At 38.7% G+C, this 23110-nt stretch overlaps 1 protein-coding gene across 1 annotated transcript in view; it reads left to right on the top strand.

Moving 5' to 3' along the window:
* ARMH3 (armadillo like helical domain containing 3) overlaps positions 1-23110 on the top strand; it is a 2648735-nt gene that overhangs the window by 1969461 nt on the left and 656164 nt on the right. Inside the window, exon 17 of the mRNA XM_044055591.1 lies at positions 9671-9731. Within this exon, the coding sequence (XP_043911526.1) occupies positions 9671-9731 (61 nt within the window). The remainder of the gene's footprint in view (positions 1-9670; positions 9732-23110) is intronic.

Here is a 23110-nt window from a genome sequence, read left to right as displayed (position 1 = left end):
GTGAATAGTGTTCCATTTAGGATAGTTGCCGTTTAATTATTGATTAATTCTTTACCCAGACAAAGAGGGAGCACCCATAGTAGGCTGTAAAAAAAAAAAAAAAAGGCAGGACAAAATCTTAGTCACGGTCAGAGAAAATAAGGGAGGTATAGAAGGAGAAGATAGGACAATGAGGTGAAAAAAAGTTAGACTATGCAGGGAGAAAAACAGTAAAATACAGTATATACACCAGTAGGAAGGAGGGCCATCCAAAGTGAAAAGTATGAGTACCAAGGCAGCAGTAATTAAGAAATAATAGGAAACAAAACAGTAACAGCAGCTTCAGAAGTGTTATGTATGTGCAGTTACACAAAAGAAAAACATTTATCATACACAATTCTTAATATGCTGTAAAAGCATCACACTTTAACTTAAAAGACAATTTAGCAGGCTAAATCATTGAGAAGGAAGAAAACCAAAAACCTTGCAGGCTTATCGTTACAGTCGCAACAGTACACTGCTAAATCCTTGAGAAAGAGAGGAAATACCAAAAACTTTACAGGCTTATTTCTGTTGCAACAGTACACTGCTAGACATTTAAATATTGCGTGTCCGCTATAAAGCATGCTTTAAAATCAAGTTAAATTGCCCAGGAACTAAGCAAAACCTAGCAGAACATAGCCAAAACATAGTACTTTAAGTGATATTCCAACACAGATGCGTATCGGTACTGGGTAAAGCGTGTCTTCTAGAGAGCTTCACTTTAGTTGATTTCTGAACGTAGCAAAAGCATAATAATTAATATAATATTACAATACAAATGTGCGTCGCTACTGCGTATAGCGTGTCTGCTAGAGAGAGCACGCTGTAACATCAAATTACTTTCCCTGGAACTAAGCAAACCTAGCTGAACGAAGCTAACACATACATAAAATGTTACAATACTGATATGTATCGCTACTACATATTGCATGTCTTCTGTAAAGCACGCTTTAATATCACGTTAACTGCCCTGGTACTAAAAACACCCTAGCAGAGCGTAGCCAGAATATAATACTTAAAAAATATTACGATGTTCTTTCACTTGCTAACTATTTAGCAGGACGCTTAGCATGTCCTCAGGAAAGCATGCTTTGTAGCAGACGTATAGCATGTTTTCTGTAAAGACAATGTCATTCTGTTGTAGCTCAGAGCATATCTGAACATTGCCATTTAGATTCTTTAACTATAGAATGCCTTGTGGTTGTCTTTGGAATCTTTGGCAATTTTATTTTCATAACTAGCAACATATTAAGCTGCCATGGAGCTCGAACTGTAATGGAAATAACTGCTATCATTGTCTTATGCTTGTTAAGCAGTGCTTTTCCTGTTTCACAAGTGCAATATGACAAGAAACAAAAAAATAAAAAGCATAGAAAACTGTGTGTGTGTGAATGAAAGTAAGAGTGAGAGAAATTGAGCCTTTATTTTACACTTGCTAAACAGTGCTTTTGCTGTTTAGCGAGTGTAAAATTAAAAACAGATAGTAAAAAATAGAAAAGTGTGCATGTGTTTTTGTATTTGTTTTTTCTGTGTGTTTGATTGTATGGGTGCTTGCGTGTCTGAAAGCGGAAGTGTGGTTGTGCATTAGACAGACAGCACTTAGTCGAGCAATGGATACAACACTTAAGTAAGAGGTATACATACCTCTCAACCTTTTAGCTCAATAAATCCTGATAGACTAAAATAATGGATGGACAAAGGCTCAAAAATAGGGACAGATTTTTAAATATTGCATTTATAGGTTCCTAAGTTCATAGATAAGTACTGGGCTAGGCCACTTTAAGCCTTGTCAGTTTCCCTTTCTAAGGTGAAAATCAAACCCTGCATTGGTTGGGAAGGGTGGCCTATTGGTTAAGGTGTTTGCCTTACAAACACAAGGTGCAGGGTTTGAGTCTCATAAAGGATAATTGGCTAGGCTTAAAATGGCTCACAAGGGCAGTTAGCCTAGTACTAATCTATTACCCTATCTTGTGACTCCAAGGTAAACACCTTAACTATTACACCAACTCCCATTATAAAATTAGAAAGTTGCTATAACTTGATTTATGTTAACATGCATTATCTGAAGGATATGAAGTCCATGCCACTCACCTGTCACTGATTTTGACTCAAATTTTACCTATGCCTCCCTTAATCTCTCGAAAAACTGGAGACTTTTGGAGAAAAGGTGGTGAATTACACTCAGTTAACAATGACAGTAAATAGTTATATAGGTTTTACTTCAGAAAATGTATATTAATTCACATTCTCTTATGTCATTGTCTCAAGTTAATAGTACTAATATTTTAAAAGTGTTCCTGATTAGTGGAGAGCTACGATAGTCTGAAACTCAAATGTAACTCATTATTTAGTGGATTCAACCCCCAGTGATTTGCTAATATACACTAAAGCAAGTTTGAAACAGTAGTCTGAGGAACTATTTTACATCAGAGTTATATAAAAAATAGATGTATATAATTAAAAAAAAGCAAACCCAAGAAGTTCTCCCGTTCGATTCTCGGCTGGAGTGTGGGAAGTGCCTTCTGTGTGGAGTCTGCATGTCCTCTCCGTGGTTGGGTGGGCATTCGAAAGACATGCATAAATGGGCATGCCTTCGTTGAAGGTTGAACATCGAGCTGGCACCTCGTCGTTCGTGAAAATCTACTGCCAATAATTAGCGGACCAGATTCCGCTGTGGCGACCCCTAACCGGGAAAAGCCAAAAGACAGCAAACAAATACAAAATTTAATATCCCATTCTGTAAGCACAGTAATGCCTTCCAGGGTGTAGAGGCCCTGTGCCTGTAGCATCGGGCCTCAGAACACCCCTGAGTGGGTGTTGTTTATACAGTAACACATCCTGTTTGGCATTATTGCTTGCGTATACTTTTGACATCGGCATTACCAAATAATTTCTATACCACAACTTCTGTTTACATATGTATGAACCATATCTCCCATTCATAAACTGAAACCATTTTTAATTATGAACAGTTTTATTGGGCCATTTGTAGTTGCTTAGGGTAAATGGAATGCTTACCTAATAATTATACATGTATCTAGTTCAGTACTGTGGTATTTATATAATTTGTTCTTTCTCGTGTGTACACTACTATATATTTGTTGTTGCCATTTGACATGAGTCATGACTGAAAACTTTCTAGTGTTTATCACCAGCTTATTTACCCACTTAGCAAGGGAAATGAATAAATACACAATTTCATTTTGATTACTGTCTGACTTGAACTTCCTGGAGGCATCCTGAAAGTGTGAATGCAAGGTTCAAATACAGATGAAAATAACCAACTGCAGCATTTCTGATCAATACTAAAATCAGCTTTGTATCATTAGTATAGATAAATCATGAAAACTTGGCACACTTTAACAGTAGTACACCCTTAGTCATCTCTGACTTTATGGTGTCATATACACATATACACATTTAAACATAAAATTAACAATATTTTAAAGTAGTATATAGGACCATTTCAGATGTATGTACCAAAAACATTTTACAGTATATGGAACTTAATTGCTGTACCAGTAAACTTGTCCAGAACATATAACATTGTCAGATTTTCACAAGTAGTATGTAATAGTTTGAAATATATGCAGCTTGTCAGTTTTCTAATGTCGATTTTGTGGCTCTTAAGTGAAATACTGCTGAGCATACCCAGTTGCCCTTTGCTAAGCAGCCACACATTCTAACAATACTGTAAAACAACAAAGTTAACAGGTTCATGAAACAAAAAGCATCACTTTTCAAGCTATTTAGTGCAGTACTGTTTTTTTCTGTATGACAGACTTCATGTTAAGAGCAAACACTCGGTTCTGTAACTAAGAACCTAATGTAACCAAAGCATTATGACCCCCCCGTCAGTTTTATTCAGAGATGTGTGTCATAAAAATGGCAAGAACATTAACACAATTTCAACTTTGGCATCACGCACTATTTGAATTTTTAGCATGTAACATTATCATGTAGTCTCAAGTAATGCCCTTGGAATGTGTAGGATGCAGTAAATTGACTGCTGACATGCTGCGGTAGAAACATTACCACTTGGCCACTGCACTTCAGTAGCACACTCAAATATAATCAAAAATCCCATGTAATGTGTGGTCTTAGGGAAGCCTTGCTGCCCAGGCTTTTCATTATAGTGACATTCTAAGTCACCAGTGAACTGTCATCACATCAGTAACATCAGTGTCCAAAATACTTAAAGTGACCACACACAGTGTTTCCTCCCATCACACACCAGCAAGAAAACAAATCCTAACCACCTCAGCTTTATCTTGCTCAGACTATGGCACCCACTACTTTGCCAGTTCAGTATTTTCCCAACAGTCATTACCTTTCCTAGGATCGAATGAAGCTCTGCTAATTCAGCAGCCGCATACAGTAGCAAGAGTCTGAGGAATAATTATTTCAAGTATTTATTAAGAATAAATTGAGTGCTTTCGTCCTCTCAGATCAGGACTTCTTCAGAATTGAATCACAAATTAATTTCAACATTTAAAATATAAAAATACCATGTCACATATTATGCAAACAAATCAATCAAGCATTCCAAATAGAAATTATCAGCGCTGTCAGCTGAATATTCATACAATACACGACTACATAAATAGATGGTAAAGAATGATTCACACCTGCACTTTTTAAAGGCGCCATTCCATAAATTAAATACTCATACACGTATTATAGAAATGTTAAAATCATATGATGCCATAAATTAAAAAAAATAGATTTATGTTGTTTGAATAAAACAACCCTAGAACATTAAATATAAATAATCAATTTGGTTCTCATTATGAACAATAAAGAATTTAAGGATAGGGGTGAGAAAAAGTACCTATAACCTCCTTCTTATCCTTTGGCTCATCTTTTTGAGCAAAAATGTATTTGTGACATCTATTCTTATATTTGCCAGCATATGAAATATAGTTTTAGTAATTTATCCAAGGAAGAAAGAGCTGTTTGGAAACATTTATCCATTGATAAATCTGTATATCTAATGAAACCAGGCAAAGCTAGGGAGATTGTCTTAGTGGACGCATTTTCTTGTTCTAGTAAAATGTTTGATATCTTATTTGATTCAGACCGATATACATCAGTCTCACAGAATAATATTGAATTGCCGTACAAGAGTATTGATTTATATCTGGATGATTTACTTTCCCAGGGTATCATTACCTATGATGAATTTAAGTTTTTGAAATGTGATAAGCCCTTCACTCCTACAATTTTTGGAATCCCAAAAGTACAAATGTCCTAGATCCACCTCTTAGACCTATAGTTGCATTCCAGAGATCTAAGACATATCCATTGGTAGCATACATAGACCAGAAATTGAAAATGTACATGAAGAATTGTCCCCATTTGATCAAAGATTTGTGGGAATTTTTTTAACTAAGATTAAAAGGACCTATACAGTCAGCAAATTATTTTTTCACTGTTGATTTATTTTCTGTAATTCCTCACCAGATAGGCCTGAAATATTTTTTCTGAAATTGTGCATTACTACGGTTTTTAAACAGTAAAAATGTATGTTTAATTGTGGATTTGCTGGAGCTGGTTCTTAACAATAACTTCATTTATTTCGAGGGAGAGCATTTCAAACAATGCAAAGGAGTTGCAATGGTTCCTGTGTATGCCAGTATGATAATGTTTGCTTGGGAAAATAGGTTTCTTTTTAATTCCAAATTTCAGATTTGTTGGAACCTGTACGTTTGTTTCTTGGATGATGATTGTATATTGTGGAATAACTCAAAAGATGGTTTAGAAGAATTTTTAAGTATATAGACTCTACTACTGAATTTTTAAGGTTTACTTCCCAATATTCTAGTGAGAGTATCAATTACTTATATGTCTTGATTGGTAAAAAAAGTTAAAGGTGATGGATTTTCTTCTAATATTTATAGGCAGCCTACCTCTTCCAGTTCATACTTACATTTTAACAGTGGCCACCCTCCACATCAAAAAAAGAAGATTAGTGAAAGGACAATTTGTGAGGTTGGCAAGTATGGTGTTGGACGATCTTGAATTTGAGAGCCAGTGTGACATCTTGGCACATATGTTCCAGAATAGAGGCTACCCATTTAAAATAACTAATGAGTTGAGATCAGAGGTAAAGAATGGTAGACATGGGAGATTTAAAGTCTTACTTGGTGAAGATTTCCAGTATGGTCATAATGGGAATATGAGGATACTAATGATGCAGGCATCAAGTCTTTTAATTCATATTTTGTTTTGAAGTATATCCCTGATTGTTGTAACATCAGGAGGATTGTACAAAAAAGTTGGAATATTTTAGGTTCGAATTGTTGGAATCTGTACGTCTGTTTCTTGGGTGATATTTTTATATTGTGAAATAGCTCAAAAGATGGTCTAGTAGAATTTTTAAGTATAAAGACTCTACTACTGAATTTTTAAGGTTTACTTCCCAGTATTCTGTTGAGAGTATCAATTACTTATATGTCTTGATTGGTAAGAAAAGTTAAAGGTGATGGATTTTCTTCTGATATTTATAGGAAGCCTATGTCTTCCAATTCATATGTACATTTTAACAGTGGCCACCATCTACATCAAAAAAAGATTAGTGAAAGGACAGTTTGTGACGTTTGCAAGTATGGTGTTGGACGATCTTGAATTTGTGAGCCAATGTGACATCTTGGCAAATATGTTCCAGAATACAGACTATCCATTCAAAATAACTAGTTTGTTGAGGTCAGAGGTAAAGAATGGTAGACATGGGAGATTTAAAGTCTTACTTGGTAAAGGTTACCAGTATAGTCATAATGGGAATATGAGGATACTAATGATACAGGTATCAGGTCTTTTAATTCATATTTTGTTTTGAAGTATATACCTGATTGTTACACCATCGGGAGGATTGTACAAAAAAGTTGGAATACTTTTAGTTTCGATCAGGGTGTGTTGTGCACTGTGGATACTAACCCTCACATTATTTATAAGAGGAATTATAATTTAAAAGTAAATTTTGACAAAATGAAGAAGGACTTGTTAGATTCAGATCATATTAACTTTAAGTTTACCATCTTATAACAGGTCCATGTAAACCCTCAAGACGGAACTTGGGAGACACTGGTAGAATCCTAGGAATTGTAGTGGCAGTTAAAGTTAAATGCAGATAAGCCACCCAGTTTGAATTACAAGATTTCAATTAATAGTGTTTTAAAGAGGAGGGTAGCTAAATTATAATGCCATCAGTGTTTTAATGGTTTTAATCAGCATGATAATTCATTATTTATATTTAATGTTTTAGGGTTGTTTAATACAAATTCAACATAAATCTATTTTTTTATGTATAGCATCATATGATTTTTTAAGATTGTGTGTATTTAATTTATAGAACGATCCCTTTAAGAAATGCTGGTGTGACTCATTCTTTGCCATCTATTTGTGTATTCATGTATTGTATGAATAGTTAATAGGTAGTGCTGATAATTTCTAGTTGTAATGCCTGATTGATCTGTTTGTATAACATGACATGATCTTTTTATATTTTAAATGTTGAAATTCATTTGTGTTTTAATTCTGAAGAAGTCCTAATTTTAGAAGATGAAAGCACTCTATTTATTCTTAATAAACACTTGAAATAATTATTTTTTACACTCTTGTTATTGTATTCAGGCTGCTGGACTAGCAAAGTTTTATTTGGTTCTTTGGTTTTACTGCTGGGTTTTTTTCTTTCCTAGAAGCTTAAGTCATTGACTCCTCGATTGTTTATTTAAATAAAGGCAGTAGTCTTTGTAAACTCTCCACTGTGGACTTAGCCAAGGTGAATAGCTGAATTCTGAATGGAAAAAGGAAAAAAAAAATTCCCCACATCCAAAACACAGCCTGCAGCTTAACATGGTAGAGATATGATCAGGTCACAGTTGCACAGATGTGCACCGAGACTTTTAAAGTAACAAGTATATAAAGCAAAAACTCTTTAGGGAATGGGCAAATAAATGCACCTCCTCCTGGCACATGCAGTGATATCTCAAGCTAGGAGAGTATGTTAGCAACCTAAAATGCAAGCAGGAACTATCCAAAAAAGATACATATATTCATGATCTGTATTTATTCCTAATAGCATTGTTGTGACTTCACTGAATTTGATTTCTGGTGCTATAGCAGTTTGTTTACTGGGGTTTGGTGCTTATTGTTGATGACATATTTCAGACACATCCCTTGTTGCACAGATATAACAAGTATCCATTAATGCATCAGTTATGTAAACGTAGGAGACAAAAAATATGCAGTGTGAGATGTGGGTGCTGATTTAGATACAGTGTATAAGCAACAATGCACAAGATTTTGATTACAACATTAAAACCGATATAATACAAAATGATAATTAAATTAGTTAAGAAGAGGGTATTAAAGCAAAATAATAGCTAGTGATGAATGTTGTGTACATATGTACAGGTTCTTGCCACCTGTGAGCAGAAAGGCAAGTTTGACAAGAGAACAGATGTTACTTATCTGTATAGTTCCTATCTGATATGCAAAATACTTTCTATTTTGCCCAGGGTAGGCAAGATAGGATAGCTGTGGCCCAAACCATGTACTTTGGCTATTGTATTGTAGCTATTTTCTGTTACTAGAGCAGTGGTAAATCTCTTCCAAATCCTGTTAAGCCACATTTCACCCAGAATGGTGTGACCTGTGCTAATTGGTTCAGAAGGGTCTTCATTAAAGAAATATGTGAGACCACTACTTGGTCCACATATACATACTTCAAAGACTTCAGCTTAAATGCCTTTCTAAAACAAGTGCAGGTTTGGGTAGGGGTGTGTTTCATGATGTACCATTGAACATACCTGTCTCCTTTTGATCTGTTCTTGGCACTCCTTCAAGAAGTTTTGAACAGTAGATTGAAAAAGTATGTATAAGATATCGTGTTATGCAAGCGCCTTCCATGATACTAGGTCTACAGCATCTTGACCATCAATTCAAATACCTACCTAGTGTCCAAGGGAAGGAAGTCCGTGTTTGACATTCCTTCTTGTCTTCTGGTTCCTGTCAGGTTCTGCTTTATCTTTTCAGGAAAGAGTTGATGAGGAGCTCCGTGTGGGTCTTCTGGTGATGCTTATTTCAGATGCCAACAGATTAGTTCTTTCTTCAACAAGAACACTGCTTTTGAGGTCTAGGTAAAGACTTTCCACTAGTAATGGGAGGAGTTGGAGAAGTTACAAACTTCTGTTTGAGATGTCCTAGATGAAATGTGGTTGTATTCTAACACTGTACATCTTAAATCATAGTTGTGCACTGTGGTGTGAATTGTGAAGTGAGCAAAAAGCATACATGGATTTAAGACTTTTCTCATAAATTTTGAACGTGGTATAGTGGTTCTGCCTAAAACAGAAGAAGCAGAAGTGTTCATTATATACATCATGTAGTGAAAATGTATCAAAATCATAAGGTAGTATTTTGATAGCACTTTTTGGCAGACTTAACTGTCCTCCTTTGGTGATTGAGGCAGCCTTTCTTCTCTTGCTTAATATGTTTATCAGTTATGGGCCATTGTATCAAAGTAGCATGTCTTGTGTTACATCTGAAATTGATTCCTGGGTGTTCCTGTAATGACCCTTTGGTTATCTAAATGAAGGGTAGCATTTTTTCTTGTTTAGTGATCATTTTTTATTTTTGTTTTACACAGATCTGATGGTAGAATTCATAGTGACTCACATGATGAAAGAATTTCCAATGGATCTCTATCTGTAAGTTGTGAACATGAGTTTCTTTTCTGTCAGAAAATGGTCATCTTTTGTTTAATAATCTGCATTTGTTAAAGTGTTCATGTCATTTGTAATTGTATGGTAAAATATACACAGATGAAGAATGCAACTTTTGCAACCTTATAGGTTAGTCTTAACTGTGAAAGCAAATATAACTGTAGTGTACAAAACTGTTTGCTGGTATCCTAAACCACTGGAGGAGATGAGATTAATACTTTCTGTGGGGATATTGATTAATTGCTGTGTTAAGCCAGCAAAACTGTGTAGGTAGATATTGAACTCTATTTACAGCAAGGCTTTCTGTAATTCACATTTACTGAAATAAGTTTTGGGCTGAAAATACAGTGATGATTACAGTATGAGAGGATCTCATTCTAAGGTGCATTTGTCCGTGGATATTTTTTTGTACTTCTTTTTTGTGATGGCCACTACATGCTTCACCAAAGCTAAGCAGTTTTCTGACGGTGAACAAACATTTTGTCATATATGTGTTACATTTGTCTTTATGTACTGAAAGGCCAGCTGCAGTGATTTCCATGTAATGTTTTAAACATTTTTATTAAATCATCACATTTTAAACTGCAACATGAATTCACATGTCAGTAGAATAGAAACCTTAACAGTTTTCATTACTACTGTCGTGAAATATACACATTTTATTTTAAACATTTAATTCAGTTCAATATGACTTGAATTAAATTGCTCAATTCCTGCCTTTCTTCAAATTTCACTCCTACTAGTGAATATTATTCTGCTTGTGTTAACAGATTCTACTTATTTCTGTGAAATTTGTTCCATTTTCTAAAGATCCCACCTCCATTTATTTTATATCTTTTACAATGTTCAAAATTTCCGTTACAGTTGGTGTAGATTTTGATTTCTATTTTCTTGTAATTGCTTTTATGAAAACTAGTAGCATTAAATTTAATAAGGCATTACTTATGTCTAGGCAATTCTGTATCTCACTGCTGAAGAATCTTTCTTTAATTGCCAACATATGTTTTCCCAGCATTTCTGTTAAAGTACTCTTTAAGGAATTTTCTAAAATCTAACACATTACACTCCCAAAAATAAGTTCAGAATTACTTCTTTCTTCCTCATTGCATCTCCAGCCTGCACTGACTACCTGAGGAAAATCCTTTGAAGTCTACTTGGTATATAGAAATATGTATTCAGATACTTCCATACAAAAATCCTAAAATGTTTGGACTTCGTTATGTAGTTAGAAACGCTACCAATTTCTTACCATTGTTCCTTTGTAAATTGGCTTTCTCTTTTCACAGTCTTTTCTAACCTCTTCTGATTGACTCTTACAGTTCTTATGCAGTATTTAATAGGCCCTAATAATTATACCCATTTAAACAGCATCTTCTGTTATAGATTCAGCTAAAGACTCTACCAGATATGTTTTCACTTCTCACTCCCCTATTTCTTACAGTCTTTGATAAGAAATGTCATTTTTTTTATTTATAATTGTTTACTGGGGTAGAATACTGATGAAACAGTGACCAATTACAGGCTTCACTTGATGATCTGTAACTTGCAGTCCAAGCTCCCATTCTCTTACATTTCCTTCCTGAGTTATTTGCTCCCAATATATTGGTTCCTTTGCTAACTTCCTCCAGCAGCTTCTAGCACCCTTTTGCCAGATGTCCTTCAAGGATGCATCTGCAGTCCTAACATATGGGTTGTCCTGCCTCAGGCAGCCCTTCGGTCGGCCGGATTCCAAAGTCTGGGTCTGGCCTCGGCTGATGTCGCACTTCACCCGACGTCATAGCTGCTGTGGTATAAAGGCATCAGCCGACGCCATTTTCCTCAGTCTTTCTTGCCGCGCGGTGCCCGAAGCAGAAGCTGTTCGCAAGTGCCGGTCGGTCAGATCCAGAGATTTCTACTACAAGAATTCTAAAAGCTAAGTACCCGTTGGGACTCTTTCTTGCCTCAGCCCATGTCAGACAAAGTAAATAATTGTTTAACTTGTGGGAAACAAATACCTCATAAGGATTTCCACTCTTACTGCCTTCCTTGTTTAGGCCCGGACCACGACGTATCAGCTTGTTTAGCCTGTGCTTCCTTCAACCGACGGACACTTAGACATCGGTCGGAGTTTGCAGAGGAGTTTTTTGGTCCCGCTTTTGCATACAAAATGCCGTCGGAGACTCCGACTACACAATTAGCTAAAAAGCGCAAGGAAAAAGACCGACACTCGCGGTCCGCGGTTTCGGCTGAAACCACGGTTAGGCCAACCGCAAGTGTCTCGGTTTCGGCTGAAACTGAGTCCTCGGTTCTTCCTTCGGCCGAAAGCAGGCCTCCGATAGCTGAGGCTTCTCAGAGCATGGTTGAATCGGCTACTGAAATTGCCCCTACAGAAGCAAGCACCCAGGATTTGTCAGATACTATTCCTTTAGACATATCTACCCCTGCACGTGGGGCTGCTAGACCCCCTGCATCTATGTCTATCAAGGCTTTTTCCAGGGCTAAAGCAGCTAAATCTTCTAAGGCCTTACCTGCTAAAACTCCCTCACACAGGCCTACCTCTAGTTCTCAAATGCTCAGCCTGGCTGAGGATCTCATTTCTTTGATCAGGGGATCCCAACCTCACCCAGACAGGGTCTCTCAACCCCCTCCAGATAAGAGGCCAAGGACTGAACCTCCGGAACCTGTTTCTACAGACTATTCCTCGGATGACTCAGATGTCTCAGACCCTCAGGAAGGCCCATATTCTCTTTATGAGGATTCTGATGCAGAAGACTCCATTCCTTCTGCCTCTCCTCCTGAAGAATTTTCTTTTGGGGAAACCTTACATGCTATGAGGGAACACTTTCAATGGCAGGGCCAGGATTTTTCAGATTCAAGGAAAAGGCTAAGGACTTTTTTACACTTACCACAACATAGGCCTTTAGCCATTCCTCCAGTACTAACAGTAGTTGTTGATGCATATAATGATGCCTGTACTGCCCCTGATTCTCTTCCTCCGGCCCCTGCCAAGCCTGACAGATATTACAGGGTCCCGGACACACACTACCATTTGTATAAGGCTCCTGTTGCAGATCCTGAAACCATTTCACAGGGCCCTAAAGCTGTGGCAGCTGCTTCTGCCAAAAATCCTCTCCCCTCTGAAAGGTAATCTGGAGCATTAGAGATGGGGTAAAAAGGTTTATACTTCTGCTACTCTTTCGGCCAGGGCCTTAAACTGTCAATTTCACATGATTCAGTACCAGGAATTTTTGTTAGACCAGCTAAATAAAAAACTGTCCTCTCCTGAACCTATAGACCGAAAGTCCCTTCAGGATTTGGTACATAACTCTCAGCAGGTCAGTAACCATTTTTTAAAATGTGGCTATGATGCACTGGAGGCTTCCTGTAGATCAGCTATGACAGGAACAGTGATTCGAAGGCATGCCTGGTTAAAAGAACAATCCTTACCAGACCATGTTAAGTCAAAACTCCTAGATGCTCCTATGGAGAAACAAAGTTTGTTTGGCTCCCCTGCACAGGAGGTTCTAAAGAAGGTGGAGGAAAAAGCAAAATCTGTCCAAACAGTCAAGGATTTCTTACAGGTTCTATACCCCCACTTGCAGCCATTCATGTTATTCTCTGTGCAGGCATCCATATTATGTTCTCCTTCCAACATTCATGTGCTGGCTTAGTCATTCAGTTAGTTTTCTGCTGCTTTGTGATTATAATGTGTGAGTTTTTATTATTTTCCTTAAGGACTTGTATCCAAAATACTATACTTTCTTTTATCTCTTGACCTTCCTTCTCAAATATTATATCATCATTCTTTTCCACTTTGGTTTAGAACCTCCTGCTTGAGTTGTATAAGAGCCCTAACTATATAGCTTTAAAGTACCCCTTCAAATTAAGTAAAAGTAACCCCAAGCCACTTTGTTCTTTAAACTTATCCCATTTAATGCTTCCCTTCTTCCCCTCCCAAATAAATTCCTTCAGCCCTTCATTAATTGTTATCCACAGCTTCTCTTCTGGTTAATAAAACATGCGTGACCTGTATGTAAAACTAAAGGGACTGAAAACATTTTCATTGCTTGTATTTTACTATCCTTATCCATAAACTAGAACTTTATTTTTTATATTTTATATTATCTTCTGTTTATTCTCTTCCCAAATATCCTTAGCTGCCCTACCAGAATCCTTCTTAATCCCTTCAAAGTATGCCCCCTTAGGTAGGGGTGTTGCTGAATCATTTAATGTATGTGTAGATAGTTTAATACTATTACAGCTTTTCCTTTAGCTACATTTATTTTTTTTACCATGGAAAGACTGGAAACTCTCAAAATATCCCTTTTTGAAGTTAAGTATAAAATAATATCATCTGCAAATAAATTTAACTTTTCATGATTGCCACAACCTCGTAAAGCCTAGAATTTGTGAATTCCTTGTTTTCTGTGCTAAAGGCTCTAAATATAAAGCAAATAGCCAGTGGGATAGGTTGCATTCTTACCTGGTAGCTTTGTTCAAACACAGCATGTCTGAGAGGAAGTTTCTCTCCCTAAGTCATGCTTCTTACCTTTCATATGTCCTCCTTTTCAGTCCCAGCTGACTCTATTGAATGATTTCTCTGCATCAGTACTCACACCAGTTGTGGAGTTTTCTTATACTGTGCTTTCCTCTGGATCATCATTGTTCTGTTAATGTTTTCAGATGTTTGCTTCCTCTCCATAAAACCACACTGATTGATGTCTATCAGTTTTTGTAACATCTTTGCCATTCTGTTGGCTAGTATAGACATAAACACTTTATAGTTCATTCAGTATAGTTTATAGTTCATTCAAAGACATGTATCTGGAGTGTTTCTCCCAGGCCTTCTCTGAAAATTGTCTTTTTTTGAAGTCGGACTTTCCCGGTTAACAAATGTTAAATAAATAAATAAAAGTCATGGTTGGAAATCAAAATGGGTCTACATAAAGCCAGATCTGAAGAGGCTTTACCTTTCTTTTGGAAATACAGCCACCACAACTTCCTTCCAAGGTACTGGTATCTTCCCCTTTGTTTATAAACAAAGTCTTACAGATCTTTATTACTTTCTTCTCTTCTAACTTCCACATCTTCTTGGGAATGCAGACTGTTTTTGGACACCATCCTGTGGATTAATTATGCATTTTTTTTATTTCACTTCTTCCTGTCTTAGTTATTAATTGTTGAGTCGCATCTTCCTCTAAGCTTTGCATAACTAAGTCTTCCGTAAATGTTGTCCTTTGTGCTTTTTCTTGGTTTACCCCATTCCTTTGCTTTATTCAAAGGTTCATAACATTTCAGAAATGTCTCCAATACTTCTGTAGAGTCTCTAGTTATTTTTCTTGTCATAGACTCACTAAGTTTGTCTATACCTTTTCTTTCTATTGCCTAAGTAGTTGTACTAAAAGTTTTTGCACTCTTCAGTTATCAGAAATGTCACTTAATAGCAACTTTTTCAGTTAATGTATGTTGCATAAATACTACCGTGTTTTCCCTTCATGGCACAGCAGTTGCTCATCTTCTTGTTCTGTGAGATTCTCCTTTTTTCAGCAGTACCTTTGTTAGCCCCTCTTAACATTCCCTTTTATGTCTTTCGCATATCTTATTCTTATTTCTGCCACATTTTAAACTCCATTTTCATTTTGCCCCTCTCACTTAACTATACCTTATGAAGTAATTGCTGTCTTCCTTAATAACTGTTGAATCATATCCACCATTCCTAACCTTCTCTTTTTAACAGGTAAGAAGGAAAAAAGTCTCAGATTTACAACATTACCCTGGATCTGCACCATATTTTTACTGGTGTTTGATCTGATATAGTTATTGGGTGGATGCCAAAACTTTCAATAAGATGCTCATGCATGTGATATATAGAAATTATATCTTTGAGAATAATAAGTAAATTCTGTCTAAGTTCCTGCTACTGAATTCATATCTTCCATACCAAATAACATATATTTCACCAGAAAACTACCTTTTCTTGTTATTTTTGTTTCCCTTCTAGGTCACACTGATTGCAATCCCCACTCATAAATAATACTTTCTGCTGATAGCTTATTATTTCCCTAAGTTCCATAATAATAGTTTTAGGTAGAATATAGTTACAATCGGTTATAATCCTCCTCCCCTACAAATGACTCCTTACTACCACAAATATACCATTATGGTCGTTTTTTTTTTTTTTTTTTTTTTTTACTCTTCTGTTACTATTGCAGCCCTTGTCTCAATCAGTATTTATCCCTTTTTCCTTTGTCACTGATATTCTGCTTAATACCCACTCCGGAATCCTTCATTGTCAAATTTAAATACTCATTTTTCCAAATGTGTCTCCTGCAGTATTATTTGCACTATATACTTTTTAATATGAATCAGTACCAGTAAAGCTACTTACATTCTAAGTTAATGTTGGCAAAGTTGCCATTCTGATAAAAAGATATTATTCCCACAGGTTATACGTACCAGTTCTGTTGAATATATGATGTTCTTCATACCACATTGCTGCAGTCCTAACACTTGGGTAGTCCATGACCGACGCCATATCCTCAGTCTTTTGCCGCATGGTCCGATGCAGAAGCAGTTTTGCAAGTGCAGGTTGGCGTTTGAGATTTTCCGAGTCGGAGTTTCAGACCGAATCCAAGTTGGCGGGATTATTTTGGTTTTCTTGCCTCAGTATTTTACCGGATGTCAGAAAAAGTGAATAACTGTATTTCTTGTGGAAACAGATACCTCATAGGGATTACCATACCTTGTGTATACCTTGCTTAGGGCCTGAGCACGGCGTTGTTGGCTGTCGCTCTTGTGCTAGATTTAACAAACGCACTATAAAGAGAAGATTAGATTGTGCCAGGTTAGTTTTGGGAAGCGGTGTAATTATAAAATGCCGTCGGATGACAAAAAGCGCAAGGACAAAACAGCAAAGCCTAGGCTGGAAGAACCCGTCCGTCCGGACGTCGGTTCTTTAGAGGGCTCGGTGGAGCCAGGGTTCAGCCAGAAATTTCTTTGGAATCCCAGGGAGAGACTTTATTACTGCAAGATGTGACCTCTCAGGAGGTAGGCCAGGCGGAAGGGCCTTCTCAGGTAGCTGTTCTTCCCTCCCTTCCTAAGGTGGTTAGGCCCTCCTGCTGTTTCCAAGGCTTCTCCCAGGGCAGGCCAGGTTTTGTTTCAGGAGTTACCCCTAGTTCTTCAGGGTCTGTACCTAAGAAGCATATGCTTAAGATGGCAGAAGATTTGATTACAATGATTAGAGGTTCTATGCCCCTCCTGATAAGAGGCCTAGGGTGGAACCTGAGCTTGGGAGTTTTGAGCAGTGTTCGATGCTTCTGAGTCTTCGGCTGAAGACTTGCAGGAGTATTCCTTACTCTGATTCTGATGTAGATGATTCTACTCCTTCTGCTTCTCCTCCTGAGGATTTTTCATTTTCAGAGACTCTTCATTCCATGAGGGAGCATTTTAAATGGGAAGGTCAGGATTTCTCTGATTCCAGGAAAAGGCTTAGGAATTTTTGTTTCTACCCCAGCATAGGCCTTTAGCTATACCTCCTGTTCTAGATGTGGTAGAGGATGTTTTTGCAGAGGCTTCTCTGAACCCTGACTCTTTGCCTCCTGCTCCAGTTAAACCGGATAGATATTATAGGGTGCCTGAAGCTCATAAGTATCTTTTTAAGAGTCCTAGGGCAGACCCAGAAACTGTTTCACAGGGGCCTAAAGGTGTTAAGGCTTCTGTTGTTAAAAATCCTGTTCCTCCAGATAAAGAGGCTAGGGCTTTGGATAGATGGGGAAAGAAAGTGTATACTTCTTCCACTTTGGCCATGAGAGCTTTGAACTGCCAGTTTCACATGTTGAAATACCAAAATTATCTCCTTTCACAATTAAAGTCTAAGGTAGATGCTTTGGCGGAAGGTATTGAGTGTAAAGAGTTGCAGGATTTAGTTCATGTTTCTGAACAGGTGGGTAAGCATTCTTTGCAATGTGGTTTTGATGCTGTGCAGGCCTTTTCGAGGGTGGCTGCCACTGGTTCGGTTCTTCGCAGGCACGCCTGGTTGAGGGATCAGAATTTAGCTGAGCATGTAAAAACAAGGATTTTAGATGCTCCCTTACAATCTGATGTGTTGTTTGGTTCGCCTGTGGAAGCAGTTCTAAAGAAAATGGAAGACAAGGCTAAGTCTATGCAGACTGTTAAAGATTTTTTGCAGGTTCAGCCTCCAAGTTTAGTAGAAATTGGCCTACCAAGGGGTGGACATATCCTGCTTATGATTCCCAGTCTAGGTGTAGGTCTAGACGTGGTAGAGGCAGGGCTCTAGGTTCTTTTAGGCCTAGAACAGTGTGTTCACCTGCTCAGTCTTCTGGTGAGGGCAGGGGTCAGTCCTTTCGTAAACAGACACAATGACCTGCCTTTTCAGCTGCCAGAATCTTCTCAGCTGGCAGCACCTTTGGGAGGAAGGTTGGCACTTTTCAAAGAAAACTGGAGTTTAATTACCCAAGACAGATGGGTATTGGATATCATTCACCACGGTTACAGGTTTTATTTCCATACCTTGCCTCCTTTCAAAGGCATGCCAGACATTCCTCCTCAACAAAGGAAAGAGGCTCACAAGCAAATTTCTCTGTTGCTCCAAATAGGGGCCATTCAGCCGGTTCCTGTGCCAGAAAGGGGCCTAGGATTTTATTCTCGCCTGTTCCTAGTACCAAAAAGGGGAACACGTGGAGACCAATTTTGGATCTGTCTATCCTCAACACTTATCTGGACATTCCCAAGTTCAAAATGTTGACGTTACAACAGCTTTTACCTCTGCTGGGCAAAGATCACTGGATGGTAACTTTGGATCTCAAGGAAGCTTACCTTCATGTTCCTATCAGACTAATTTGCAGGAAGTATCTGCGAGCTGGGAATTCTCATTATCAGTTCTCTGCATTGCCCTTTGGCTTATCTACTGCCCAGAGTATTCACAAAGGTACTGGCTCCAGTGATAGCTTTCTTCAGGCTAAAAGGAATACAAATCTATCCTTATTTGGACGATTGCCTGATTCTGGCTCAAGGAAGGACTTCTTCAGCATTTGGAATATGTGATAGCAGTGCTAAGATGCCTAGGGTATTCTGTGAACGAAATAAAGTCCAGTCTAGTACCCTCTCAAGACATGTGCTTTCTGGGTGTGAGACTGAATACAGCAACCCAGATGGCCTTTTAACCCCGGACAAACAAAAGAATCTTTCTCTTTACTTCCATCAACTATCTCATCAGTCCGGGCTGACTGCAAGGACAGTCCTTCAAGCCTTAGGGTTCATGGCATCTTGTATTCTGGTACTTCCCAATGCCAAACTGCATATGAGGAGCTACAATGGTATCTCAAAAATGTATGGACACAGCACTGCCAGGATTTGGACACTGTCATTCAAATAATACCTTGCATTCAAAAGGAATTTTGTGGTGGGCTCAGGAATGTCACCTAAACAAGGGACTCTCTGTGACCCGGCCAGAGGCGAGTCAGATTCTAACGACAGATGCCTCAGACACAGCTTGGGGAGCTCATCTGAATGAAAAGTGGATACAAGACAAGTGGCCTGCCAGACTGCAGCATCTACATATCAACATGAAGGAGATGTTAGCAGTCCAGTTTGCATTACTGGCTTTCAAGGATTTACTTCTTCCAGGGCAGGTGTTGATTCTAACAGACAACACAACTGTCATGTGGTACATCAACAAACAAGGGGGAAGACATTCTTATCCTCTATGCAGGCAAGCAATGATTTTGTGGGAGACTGCTAAGCTTGCAGCTGAATCTTCAAGGTTTCTGCCAGGAGCACAGAACTCCTTAGCAGATGTGTTAAGCAGGCAAATCATGGATCCCCACGAGTGGAAACTGGATCTTCATGTATTTCAGACATTGACAGTGTCATGGGGAACTCCAGACATAGATCTGTTCGCTTCTCCACTAAACCACCAGCTGCCAAAGTTTTGCACAAAAGGTTTCATCACACAGCCTGGAAAGTGGATGCTCTTTCTTTCAGTTGGAAAAATCTTCATGTGTATGCCTTTCCACCTCTGCCTCTCCTCCCAAAGGTACTTCTAAAGGTCAGACAAGACAAGCCAAGGATGATTTTAATAGCTCCAGATTGGCCTCGGCAGTACTGGTACCCATTGCTGAGGAGTCTGGTAAGGAAGCCTCCATGGCCCTTACCTTTGATTCCACACCTATTGTCTCAGAAGGACGGGCATCTGCTCAATGTCAAGCTTCACTCTCTTCATCTAACAGCTTGGCATATTCTGTTTTGAACCATAGCAGGTCTCAGCTTCCTCAACAAGTTTTGAATGTGATTATGGAAGCCAGAAGACCTAGTACAAGGAAAGTGTACGCAGGAAAATGGAAGAGATTTTTATTTTGGTGTGCAGCAAAGGATTTGGATGTTTGAGCCAAATTTGAGTGTGGCTCTTCAATATCTTACTGAGTTATTGGACAAAGGTTTGTCTTTCTCTTCCATTAAGATTCATGCTGCAGCAATTTCAGCTCACTATGATTGTGACCCACCATTGTTTTCTCATCCTTTGTTCAAGCAATTTCTTAGAGGGGCAAAGAATATAAGACCCCCAATAGAGCTCCTACTCCTGCTTGGGACCTCAATTTTGTGTTGGAGAAACTCACTCTACAACCTTTTGAGCCTGCAGCTACTGCTGAATTGAAATATTTGTCATGGAAGACTGCTTTTTGTTAGCCATTACATCTGCAAGAAGGGTGTCTGAATTGCAGGCCCTTATGGCGGTTGAGCCTTTCCTGATTTTTCATAAGGATAGGGTATCTTCGCACTAATCCTTCCTTTATGCCTAAAGTGGTTTCTAGTGTGGCTTTAAACCAGTCTATTCATTTGGCTACGTTTTATCCAGCTCCCCAAAATCTACGGGAAAAGATTTTGCACACTTTAGATGTACACAGGCAGTTGCGTTATTATTTAAGCAGGACTAAGGATTTTAGGCAGTCTCAGCAGTTGTTTGTTTCTTTTGCTTTGAGTTCTCAGGGCAAGCCTGTGTCAAAACAAACTATTTCTAAGTGGATTGGGTTTTGCATTGCATTTTGTTATTCCCATCATGGCAAGGAGATTCCAGCTGGGATTAGGCCTCATTCCACTAGGGCTACTGCCACTTCAACAGCATTACTAAGGGGGGTGGCAACTAAGGATATTTTGGAGGCAGCTACTTGGAGTTCAGTGCATACTTTCTCTAAGCATTACCACCTTCCTCTCTACTCTAAATCTAGGGCTGGTTTTGCCACGGCTATTTTGCAGGGCATGTTGTCAGCTCCTGCTTCCTTATGATTTGCCAGCCTCCCTTACCTCTGCTTTGGGATTCTACCCAAGTGTTAGGACTGCAGCAATGTGGTATGAAGAACATAGTACAGTTTTGTACCTACCATAAATGTAGATGTTAAGATCCACATTGCTGCAGTCCAATTTACCTCCTCCTTCCCTCTGTGTTTAGGGGTGGTTGTGTGGGTGTGGTTATACTCTTGTAAATTTGTATATATTGTATATATATTTGGTGCAGGAGTGTGGTGTTTTTGGTTTTAGCCTTATCTTTTTAGGGTCTTCTGACATCTGGGGCAAGAAAAGACTGAGGATATGGCGTGGGTCTAGCGCATTTGTACCCTGACGTCCTGGCGTAAGACTAATTTGACGGCGATCCATATACTTTGGCCGACTGGGACAGCGGACTACCCAAGTGTTAGGACTGCAGCAATGTGGATCTTCGAACATCTACATTTATGGTAGGTACAAAACTGTACTTTTCCATCTCACAGCTTACATATACACACACTGATGACTGTCAGGCTAATCTTCTATGTAGTTGCTTCTTCTCATTTTGGTTTGAACCCATATCACATTTTCTCAGACTTCACTTAATTAAAAGCACTTAAGAAACACAAAAATAAATAAATGTTCAGAAAAAAAAACTTCCAACTCAAAGCAAAAATACAAAACTATGTACGTTTTCCATTGTGGAAGAGTATCCCTCCGAAAAGGAGCATTCAGTTGAAGCATCCTCAGACGTTACAATTGTAAACTTAAGGTTAATTATGCTAATGTGTATCCTAAAGCTTTTGATGTTCTTCGTGTTCCACTGTTGCAGTCATCACCTGTGGGTTATCCCTGCTGTGGGGAGACCGGAATACCAGAGTCAATGTTTTTCTGCGTCAGCTGCTGTCGCCTGTAGACTGACTTCAGATCATCAGTGCTGTAAAGAAAGACAGCTGACGTCATTACATCAGTCTTTATTGCAGTGGAGCCTGTAGCAGAAGCAGTTTGCAGGTCGGTCTGTACCAGAGTTCGGATCACAGCTGAAAATGTCTAAAGCTAAGTACCCCTTTGGGGATCTCTTTTTCTTGCACTAACCAATGTCCGAAAAAGTTAACAATTGTCTCGCCTGTGAAAAGCAAATCCCACACCGAGACTTCCATTCTTACTGTGTTACTTGTTTAGGCCCAGACCAAGACGTAACCCGCTGTCAGTTCTGTGCCTTCTTTAACACGAGAACTACTCATTGGAGAGCTTTTTTTGTTGATAGCTATTTTCGTCCTCCGTCTTCTCATATGGTGTCAGTTAGTCAACCATCAGCAGAACCTCTGAAAAAGCGTAAGGATAAGGATAGAGCCAGACCTCACAAAGCCAAGCCTTCCGATGACGTCTCCGCTAAACAGGTCATCAGTACTCCGGAATTCAGTGAGGCGCTTTCACACCCCTGATGCAGTTGCCATGTAGGCCTCTACCAAGACCCTTTTGGAGACCGGTATGCCACAGAAGTCTTCATCTTCAGAGCCTTTGACTGTCTCTGCCTCTGTTGGTTCCAGAGCCGCTAGGCAGGTACCAGCTTCCAAAGATGTCTTTTGCACTACTGATTCCTGTCAGAAACCAATGTCTTCTCACCCGGCTATTGCTAATCTTAGACCGATGATTTCTCTTAGGCCTAGAAGCCAGGCTATCCCTAAGAAATCTTCCTCTAGCCACCATCTTCCTCCTGCCCCTCCACCCCAGGCATTTAAGATGGCGGAAGATCTTATTTCCCTTATCAGGGGCAGTCAGGCCTCTTCTTTTAAACGTAAAAGACTTCCTTCTCCAGAATTATTGACAGAACAGGATTCTGAGGAATCAGATTATTCAGACTTGGAAGAGGATCAGCATCCTCTTACTGCTTATGAGGATTCAGATGCAGAGGAATCCATGCCTTCTGTCTCCCCACCAGAAGATTTTTCCTTTTGGGAAACCCTCCATACCCTCAGAGAGCATTTCCAATTGAAATCTCAGGACTTCCTTCAATTTCTAGACCTTCCTCAGCACAGACCTCTTGCCATCCCCCTGTTTTAGATGTGGTGGATGTTGATTTCCTTGAATCCAGTTTAGCCCCA

This window comes from Protopterus annectens, chromosome 14.part0 (assembly GCF_019279795.1).
Source record: "Protopterus annectens isolate FY-2018-M chromosome 14.part0, PAN1.0, whole genome shotgun sequence".
NCBI classification, from domain to species: Eukaryota; Metazoa; Chordata; order Ceratodontiformes; family Protopteridae; genus Protopterus; species Protopterus annectens.
This window is presented reverse-complemented; position numbering and strand designations above follow the sequence as displayed.